The sequence below is a fragment of the Octopus bimaculoides genome, chromosome 25 (assembly GCF_001194135.2).
Source record: "Octopus bimaculoides isolate UCB-OBI-ISO-001 chromosome 25, ASM119413v2, whole genome shotgun sequence".
NCBI lineage: Eukaryota > Metazoa > Mollusca > Cephalopoda > Octopoda > Octopodidae > Octopus > Octopus bimaculoides.
In genome coordinates, this window is record NC_069005.1 from 15272398 (window position 1) to 15283343 (window position 10946).

The 10946-nt window shown below is 37.8% G+C and overlaps 1 protein-coding gene across 1 annotated transcript in view; it reads left to right on the top strand.

Moving 5' to 3' along the window:
* LOC106877388 (EF-hand calcium-binding domain-containing protein 5) overlaps window positions 1-10946 on the top strand; it is a 207420-nt gene that overhangs the window by 165821 nt on the left and 30653 nt on the right. The window contains exons 16-18 of the mRNA XM_052976829.1: window positions 528-691; window positions 7165-7249; window positions 10060-10194. Coding sequence (XP_052832789.1) covers window positions 528-691; window positions 7165-7249; window positions 10060-10194 — 384 coding nt within the window. The remainder of the gene's footprint in view (window positions 1-527; window positions 692-7164; window positions 7250-10059; window positions 10195-10946) is intronic.

A 10946-nucleotide genomic window follows, 5' to 3' on the forward strand; every position in this document is an offset into this window, starting at 1 on the left:
ATATATATATATATATATATATATATATATATATATACACACATACAGGTGAAGGCTTATGTGGTTAGGGTATTTGGCTCAAGGTCGTGAGTTCAATTCTCAGTGACGCGTTGTGTCCCTGAGCAAGATATTTTATTTCACACTGTTCCAGTCCACTCAGCTGGCAAAAATGAGGACCCGTATTTCAAAGGGTCAGCCTTGTCACATTCAGTATCATGCTGAATCTCCCTGAGAACTACGTTAAGGGTACACGTGCCTGTGGAGTGCTCAGCCACTTGCACGTTATTTTCTTGAGCAGGCTGTTCTGTTGATCGGATCAACTACATCCTTTGTCATCATAAGCAATGAAATGCCAGTCAGTCAGTCAGTCATATATATATATATATATATATATATATATATATATAGAGAGAGAGAGAGAGAGAGAGAGAGAAAGAGAGAGAGAGAGAGATAGAGAGAGGTGGATGAGAAAACGTTTATGAGACACCATGTTACAAAACTCTTGGTTGTTTAATTTGCTGTTGAAGGATGCTGAAGTGCATGGCGGTGGTAAGAAAGTCAGTTCTTATATTGCATTATTGACTTGTGAAGAACCTGTTGAGGAGACGTTCTTGAAATATGTTGCAACATCTGCAGAACAAGCTGAATATCTTGAGAATAAAATTCTCCGACGGAATATGAACTGCATCAGGTAATAACTGTGAATTTTTGTTATTTAGTTCCTTGCTGCCCAGTGACATGAATTCTCTACCGCTTAACACTTCTCATACCAATTCTTGAATTCTTCGATCAAAACTAATATTTAAATATTAAAGTCTTCTGTCATAATTTTATGTGAGAAATTGTTGAGAATTTTTTCCAATTTCTAAAACTCAGTTTAATGTAGGAATAAAGTGCAAAAGTTATATGACCAAATACTTCCATTTTAAAATTTTTTCCAACAGGTGCAGGCTTAACTGTGTGGTAAGAAACTTACTTCCCATTCACATGGTTCTGGGCTCAGTTCCATTGCATAGCACTTAGGAAAGTGTCTTCTATTATAGTCTGTGAGTGAATTTGGTTGATGGAAACTGAAAGAAGCCTGTCATATACATGTGTGTGTGTGTGTGTGTGTGTGTGTGTGTGTATGTATAATATTAAGTATGTTTTTAAAAGTATGGGCTATTTACAGAGTGCTCATAGAGAGCCAATGCAAAAAAAATACATTGAGAAGATTGAAAATACAAATCATAGGCAGCCAAACAGATTTCCAAATGCATAAATGGAAACATTCAATCAAAGTAGTTGAATGATATATATTTATGCACATCAACATAAATCATGCATGTATAGCCATAAAGATTCTCCAAGGGAATAATGAATAAAACCAAACATACATAAAAATATAGAAGAAATATAAAAATATATAAAAATACATATAAAATTACATATAAATAAAATTCACATGTAAGGAGTTATACACGATAAATATAAGAGGTGCAAAACGAATGAGAGGTTGATAAATAAAAATGTCAACCTTTAAAATGGCAAACTGCCTAAATTGTCTAAAAATCACATATACACCTAGGATATAAGATAGAAATAACGCTAGAAATCAGGTTAAGAAAAACAAATAAAACAGGATCCAAAAATAGGAGGGCGTTCCATCTATGGCTGTTTCAGGGGTACATTACCAGTCATGGTTAAAAAGTAAATACTTTGTATATGCAATCTCCCCATCATCAGGATGATGTCCTCTCTGGTAAATACTATTGTACTAATAATCTAGCAGAATCAAGAATTCCTAATAAAGTGTTTCACAGCTTGTATGCAAATGATCCCATGTTTGCTATGAGTGGAAGAATCCAAATATTTGGGAATCACAATTATATCTACAACCATTATTCTAATTCAGTTCCCTTGTAGATCTAATTCTATAGGTTTTTAGAAATGTAGAATGAAATCTATGGTTACAGGTGGGGATCGTGTCTGAAAACTTATTTAACATACTAGCCTTATATAATTTAAGGATTAAATATGATTCCCTTACACACAATATACACCAATCAGAACCATTACCATATGGAGGAGCCCTTGCAATTATGGCCCATGTCAGTTCATAAGGCAAGTTACTATCCCTAAGTTTATTTCAGCATGCAGGAGAAGGGTCTGGAAGCTCAAAGATTCTGTGAATTGACAGAGATTTAGAGACTTATTACTCGAAGCCTTTGACAAAATAGTAGGGGATATAGCTTCACACGGTGTAGAAGACAACTGGAGGTTTCTACGGGACAACCTGCTAAGGGACACTGACCAGATCTGTGGATGGTGCAAAGTCCCCTCTCGACCCAAAATAACGTAGTGGTGGAATAATGTTGTTGACAGGGCTATTAGACAAAAGAAACAGGCTTGGAAGGACTGGAAGAACGGTGGTAGCAGGGAATTGTATCAGACTGCCAGAAGGGAAGCTAGGAGACAGGTTTATTTAGCCAGAGGGGAAGCAGATAAGAAAAAATTTGCCAATGTTCTGCACCATGAGGACCAAAGACTTGAGGTATTTCGTGTTGCAAGACAGTGTAGGAGAGAGAATAGTGATGTTGTAGGAGAGAAATGTGTTCGCATGGATGATGGTACACTTGCACTAAACGAGGCAGTAAAGATAGAGGTTTGGAGATGCCACTACGAAAGGTTGCTCAATAAAGAGAATGAATGGAAGAAAGAGAGTCTGCTGAATGTCGACCCAACAGAGGGACCAGCTATTTGAGTTGACAGTACCATGGTAGATAAAGCAATTAAGAATATGAAGACAGGGAAAGCCCCCGGTCCATCAGGGATCAATGCAGAGATGCTCAAAATATCTGGCAGTGTCGGCTATAGCCTAGTCACCCATATTGTTAATCAGGTGATACATGAAGGAGTCATACCCAATGACTGGTGTAGCAGCACCATAGTCAACTGCTACAAAGGTAAAGGTGACACTTTAGATACAAATAATTACAGAGGTATCAAGTTGTTAGATCAGGTAATGAAAATCACGGAGAGGGTCATAGCCCAACTAATTAGGGAGAGAGTTAGTTAGATGAGATGCAGTTTGGGTTTGTGCCAGGGAAAAGCACCACTGATGCTATATTTCTGGTAAGACAGCTTCAGGAGAAATACCTAGCCAAAGATAAACCTCTGTACCTGGCTTTTGTTGACGTGGAGAGAGCCTTTGATAGGGTCTCCCGATCCCTTATCTGGTGGTCAATGAGGAAACTAGGGATAGAAGAATGGTTAGTGAGAGCTGTGCGAGCCATGTACAGTGACGCTGTCAGTAAAGTTGGCAATAAGTACAGTGAAGAATTCCGGGTAGAGGTAGGAGTCCACCAAAGTTCAGTCCTCAGCCCACTCCTATTTATCATAGTCTTCCAGGCCATAACAGAGGAATTCAAGACAGAATGCCCCTGGGAGCTCCTCTATGCTGATGACCATGCACTAATTGCTGAGTCACTATCAGAACTAGAGGAGAAGTTTCAGGTGTGGAAGCAGGGACTAGAATCGAAGGGCCTTAGAGTCAACCTAGCTAAAACCAAAGTCCTAATAAGTAGGAAGGTAGATAAAACACAAACCCCCTTCGGGTAGATGGCCCTGCTCAATCTATAGAAAAGGTGTAGGTAGAAACTCTATAAGATGTACACAGTGCAAGCTATGGACACATAAGAGGTGCAGCAATATCAAAGGAAGGTTAACTAGGAAGTTAGTTTTTGTATGTGGCAGATGTTCAGGAGCAATAAACACTGAAAATGTGCAGAAAACAACTTTGGCCACATTCCAGGGAGAAAAACTAGACTTAGTTGATAGCTTCTGCTATCTAGGTGACCAAGTTAGTAGTGGGGGAGGGTTAAACTGTAGAACTGACGAGTCCTATTGTCTGTTAACGGAAATTATTGAGAAGTATCAAAGATGTTTGTCTAGCAAGTGATTTGACCTGAGATTGTGTGTCAGGTACAAAATGGAAGCCAAGTATTAGTTAAATCTCATAAACATCTATTATATACAAGTGCAGCTGTGTGCTTCCCAACCACATGGGTTCAGTCCCAATGCATGGCACCTTGTGCAAGTGTTTTCTACTATAGCCTGGGGTTGATCAAAGCCTTGTGAGTGGATTTGGAAGATGGAAACTGAAGGAAGTCTGTTGTATATATATATATATATATATATATATATATATATATATATATGTATGTATGTATGTATGTATGTGTGTGTGTGTGTGTATACCCTCCACCCCACCTGGTGTTGGTGTTTTTACACCCCTGTAACTTAGAAGCTTAGCTAAAGAAACTGATAGAATAAGTACTAATGTTAAGAAATAAGTCCTGGGGTCAATTTCTTTGGCTAAAAAAACCCCTTTAAGGCAGTGCTCCAGCATGGCCACAGTCAAATGACTGAAACAAATAAAAGAATAATGTTAAAATGTCTGCCACATCAACCGTGACCTGTTCACTGGTGTGGTTCCACTGCAATGAAGTTGAGTTTTTGTGTGGTTTTGAATGATTAAAATGTATTGTTGATGCTGTAAGGTAGGGATTCTCAACCATTTTTGTTATCTATGGATCCTTTTGATTACAACTTTATTCAGGTGGACGCCGCCTTCCCCAACCACCTGATGTTTAAAAACTAGTTTTATAGAAACTTCTTTCAAAATTCCCATTTTGTTGTTCATACATTAACTTGCAGAAGGTGAAACATTAGAGAAAGAAACCAATACATACATCTAAAGCAGAAAAAACATTTTCAAAGGCCTTTAAGATACTAGGGTGGATTCCGAATTTACTATTTTGTTGTGTGGACCCCTGAAAATCGTATATGGACCTTCAGGGCTTATATAGACCCTGGCTGAGAACCAAGTACCGTATCGGTTTTAAGAAATAATTAGCAGTGTAAGGGAGACAATTCTCAACGAACTTTCATCATTAGAATGCTTAGACTCGTTAAACTTTACTGTCACTTGGGGAATGTAACTTTCTTTTAGCTTTTTTTTTACTTGTTTCAGTCATTGGACAGCGACCATGCTGGGGCACCACCTTAAAGGGTTTGGTCGAACAGATCGCCCCCAGTACTTTATTTTAAAGTTTAGTATTTGTTCTATTGGTCACTTTCTTTCAGGAGTGGTGCATAAACAGACCAGCTCCGGTTGTCCAGATGCTTGAGGGGTGGGGGATACAAAGATACACCCCTCCACACACACACATGTATATCCTTCACTCGTTTCAGTCATTTGACTGTGGCCATGCTGGGGCACCACCTCAAAGAATTTGAGTCTGCTTTTTTTAAAGCCCGGTACTGATTCTATTGGTTTCTTTTGCCAAACTACTTAGCTCTGTGGATGTAAACACACCAACACCGTCACAATCTTCTCTCTTGCATCCTTTATTTACTGATTCGTTTTCTTCTTTATTTATGTATACCCCTGTAACGGTCTTAACTTTGCCCTTGGTTTAAATATAATTGACCAATTGTTGAGCTGGACGGACTTTGGTCAATTCCATTACTGACAACAGGTGGTGGTCTCTAGAATATTTCACTCAGAACACCATTATAAGAACTCTACGGTTTTTGTTTTGGATAAATATTAATTAGCCCTATTCACGATATCATAAGTACTATTCTTTTTCTAGATATATTGGTAATTCCTGTCTTATTTTAGTACTAGCTTCATTTCACTACTATTTATACACCCTGGTTCCCCCTTATATAGAAATAACCCATAGATATTCTCTTAGATCACTGCTAGTTCACTCTTTTGCCTATTGACTTCAAGCTCCACACCAGAAGATGGTATGATTTTCATATATTGAGCCTTCTGGTCACATCTTGGGGCCCTGTTCTTTCCTCTTCCCTCTCCCCTTCGTTTATTTTATTTTATGCATTTGTATTCACTCTGACGAAACTCCATGTACTAGATTGAATGTGCTGTGAAGATTGAATGTGCTATGAATTTCTTTCGTACACACTGACAAACATCGTCAGTGGAAACGGTCGTAAGAAATGTTATGTCATATTTTGTATTAAAAAATAATCAACCAATGTTGGTCAATTTGTTTGTTTGTTAATCAAAAGTTTTCTCCATTTTCTGATTATTTAAATTTGATTCCTGATAAACTTTTTGTTTCTTCTGTTGTTACCTGTACCCTATGAGCATAGTCTACCTGCATACACCCATGCCCAGGGATAGCATAGATAATTGATACTGATAGTAAGAAGGGATACTATTATCACTTAGACAGTTATTACAACCACTAACTCTGCTTACACACACACACACACACACACATACACACATATATATATATATTGACAAATGTCTTTTACTATAGCATTGAACTAACCAAAGCCTTGTGAGTGGATTTGGTTGATGGAAATGGAAAGAAACCTGTTGTGTGTGTGTGTGTGTGTGTGTGTGTGTGTCTTTGTGCCTGTGTTTGTCCTCCAACACTAGTGTGCTTACATCCCTGTAATTTAGAGACCAATAGAATAAATACCAGGCTTTGGAAAAATATTAATCACTGGGGTTGATTCATTCAACTAAAACTTCTTCAAGGCAGTGCCCTAGTATGGCTGCAGTCTAGTGATGGAAACATGTAAAAGATATGAAGGAAAAAGAGAGAGAATATATTTTCCACACTTTAGTAAAATAATGACTTTGTTTACTAATACTGATTTCAAACGTTGGCGCAAGGCCAGCAATTTCAGGAGAGGAGGTAGGCTGATTACTTCAAACCCCAGTGCTCGACTGTTTCTCATTTTATCGACCCCAAAGGGATGAAAGGCTAAGCTGACCTTGGCACAATTTGAACTTAGAACATAAGGACAGAAGACATGCCACTAAACATTTTTATCTAGCATACTAGTGATTCTGCCAGCTTGTTGTCTTAGTTTCCTTATATTTATTTACAATTTTGGCACAAGGCCAGCAATTTCAGGAGTGGGGTAAGTCAGTCACATCAACCCCCCACTGATCAACTGGTATATATTTTATCAACTCTGAGAGGATAAACAGCAAAGTTGATCTTAACAGAATTTGAACTTAGAACGCAAAGATGAATGAAATGTCACTAAGCATTTTACTAACAATTCTGCCAGTTTTGCTGCCTTATTTTGTTTACTAAATTTACTTACTTTCTTTGTTGTTCTTCCTTCTAGCTTCATGTGTATTGATAAAGGTGTGCCTATACATGTACCCAAAGTAAAAAGTCATGGTAAGATTTACTTCTGGAATACTGACGAGGTAATTATGTAAGAGTTTCTTGTCATTTCCTTCATTTGGCCTATCTAGTTTCCTCATGCTTGTGAGTCAAAGATGGATACTGTTGGTAGGGTTTACTCACAGCAGCAAAGAAGTCAATCTCAGCACTGAGCAATAAAATATGCATCCCTTATACCACATTTATCCCCTGTAATCTAGTAACAGTGAACCGTGATGAAATCAATAATGATTTCATCATCATCATTGTCATCATTTAATGTCTTTTGTTAAGGTTATCTCTACAGCACTAATTTTGTTATGATGTTTCATATCCAAGATGCCAGATATAAAGAAACAATGAGATTATAGATGGTCGAGGTGAAGCGTGGTGAAACCATCTAATAATGACTCTGTTCAGAAGGCTAAAATAAAACATATAATGTGTCAGTTGGATAGAGAGAGAGACACAACTGAGTAGAAGGTTTAAGAGATTTATTGATGTTAACATGTGTCTGTGCATGTGCCATGTATACAGAATAATAGACAGGCCGTTATGAGAACAAAGTGTATATGTGTGTAGACCTGGATGAGTGCATTAAGTACATATAAGAATAGTAATGAGGAAGAAAACAGTGAGAGAATCTATAATGAGAAGTTAGATGAATGTTTAGTCAATTGTACATAGTGACTGAAATACTGTATCGAGAAGTTTGCAGCATTGATGCAGAGCCGGTGTGGTATGTGTCATACAAAGTTGTGGCTGTAATGCTGCTGCCTGGGTCACTTGTATAGGAGTTCTTTGCTGTTAACCATGGTGAAGTAATTCATGAACAGTGCTATGTTAGAACCTGTGCAGTGTTGCTGGTTGAGTTGTGTATGTAGAGCTGTCATTGACGTCATTAAGAAGATGGTAGCAATGAAGAAAAAGATTGCCATAATGCTGTTGGACAGGTGTTGTCTGGCTCGCAGGTTGTATATTTGTGGTTGAGCCCTGGTGAAGTAATTCATGAACAGAGCTGTGTTGAAGCCTGGTCGTGTTGCTGTTGGATGGGTGTTGTTGTCTGACATTGTCCCTGGAATTGGCTGTGTCTTGTGTGGTCATTGGCTAGACTTTAAAAGGTCTAGAATCAAAGACTTCGAGACGAGGTGAAGCTGGGTTTTTATAAATAACTGTAGGCTCAAATTGGATTGTGAACAGGCTGTTTCACATGATCTTATTTAGGGGCTCTGATTGGTTATACACTGCATATTGGCACGACAGAGTAAGAGACAAATTGCGCCAGGACCAACCAATCAGAGTAGTGGACACAACGGGGTTCAAATACCAGCCAAAGGTTAGCTGTTATTTGCAACTGGTTGTTTTAATGGCGGAACAAACAGGACATAAAGATTATAAAAATAGCGATTCTCACTTTGAAACTAATGACTTTGAAAATCTTTTTAGATTACAGAACGCCTCACTCTCTCATGTATCCATGTTTAAAATTTCAGCGTGATCGGATGAACAATACTCGAGTTATAAGCGCACAAACAAACAGACAGACAGAATGGATTTTATATATTAAGATTTTGGGACGGTCATTTTTTTTTATTTTGCCAAATAAACACACACACTATATATTCGTTTTTCACTCATTTATTACTGTTCTTATTTTATGTCCATTGTCTGGAAATGTTTCATCAGACATTTGTGACCTCTTCAGCAACATCTTCTGTCCTTGTGTATCCTTCTGCTCCACTTAATCAATTCTGTCCTACTGTGATGTGTATCCTTATCTGTGCATGCATTTGCATCTGTGTGACTCTGTGTGTGTGTGTGTGTGTGTGTGTGTGTGCACATGCATGTGCATACACATGTCTGTGTTTCACTTGTGCTTATGTGCGTATATATGGCCTTTCCCACTACACTGTTTATATCCGTGGCCTTTATATTGTTGTTATTGTTATCGCCATTGTTCTTGGTGGTACTTTCACCCTCCCCTCACCTACATTTTCTCTTCTGTTGCTGCTGCTGCTGTTCTTGACCCTTTTGGTATTGCTTTTGTATCTTTCTATGTTTGTGTGTCCATTCATGTTGTTATCATCGTTGTTGTTGTCATCATTGTTGTTGTTGTTGTGGCCATTTGTGAAGTTACTCTATGTGTATTTTGTCTGTGTATATGGGTTTGGTTACTGTTTGTATCCATGCCCTTTATATAGTTTTATTTTTTTGTTTATTTATCTCTATTTCTTATATTTATCATAGGTGTGTGCATATCTGTCTTTTGTGTGTATATTACACTGTTTGTACCAGTGTCTTTTTTTCTCCTTTCTGCCTTTAGTCACCATGTTGTGTGGTGGTGGTGGGTGTTATTGTTCCATTTGTTTTCTGTTGAGGCTCAGTATGTTTATTACTATGTGTATGGCCTCTGTAATCTGTCTAAGTGTTGTGTCAGTTCTATGCGTTGATAATACCTTAATCTCTATGTTATTAACCAAGCTTCTATATTCTGCTTGAGCATGTTGATGAGCTAATATTTACGTCTTTGTAACTTAGCCATTTGGCAAAAGAGACCAATAGAATAAGTACTAGGCTTACAAAGAATAAGTCCTGGAGTTGATTTGTTCGACTAAAACCCTTTAGGGCAGTGCTCCAGCATGGCCGGAGTCAAATGACTGAAACAAGTAAAAGACTAAAAGGACTACATATAATGTAGACCTGCATATATTACTGTTGAAACCATAATGGAACGGTGTTGGTTGGAGCATCTCTGATAAAAGTTCTCTTCTTTTTCAGGGCTGAACTGGGGCATTATATATTAACCACAATGAAAGAAACAGTCTTAATGTCTCCGTTCCTGTTTTATTTCTAGACAAATAATGGCTCACTCTTACTGATACCACTGAAAAACAAGAAGAATAAGGTGTTTGGACTGTTGGGCATTGATACATTACACTGTCCCTCTGAGACGGGTGTGTTTGTTAGCCACGAAATCAAATACTACCAGGTCAGTCAGTTGTCACTTTTGTTTATTACCAAAGTATGGTTTGGTAGAGTTGTTAGAGTGTTGGACAAAAAAAATTTTAAGCATTTAGTTATGACCCTTTACATTCTGGAGGCACATGGCTTAGTGGTTAAGGTGTTGGACTCATGAGTGTAAGATCAGGGTTTTGATTCCTGCTCCAGTCCACTCAGCTGGCAAAAATGAGTAATCCTACAATAGACTGGCATCCTGTCCAGGTGAGGAATATATATACCATAGAAACTGGGGAACCGACTCTATGAGTCTATATCACTTGGAAAGGAACTTTACCATTTTTTAAATTTACATTCTGAGTTCAGATCCCGCAAAAGTTAGCCTTGTCTTTTATTATTTTGATGAGATCAAGAAAATAAATACCAGGGAAGTACTGAAGATTGATGCAATTTTCCTATAAATCAATTAGAATATAATAAAAAAAAAAACTAAGACTACATGTTCTCATTTGTACTGTTGGTGGTTGATTTAATATTCCTATAGATATGAATGGTTGTAGCATGAAAAACACATTCAGTATATGCTATAAAGTATTTGACATTAGGAAGGGCCTCCAGCCATAGAAACCATGTGAAACAGAGACTGGAATACAATGCAGTTCTTAGACCCATTGCTTCCTGTCAAACCATCCAACTCCTACCAGCATGGAACAGAACACAGATATTATATGATGATGTTGATGAATGATTTTACACACACACACACACACACACACACACACA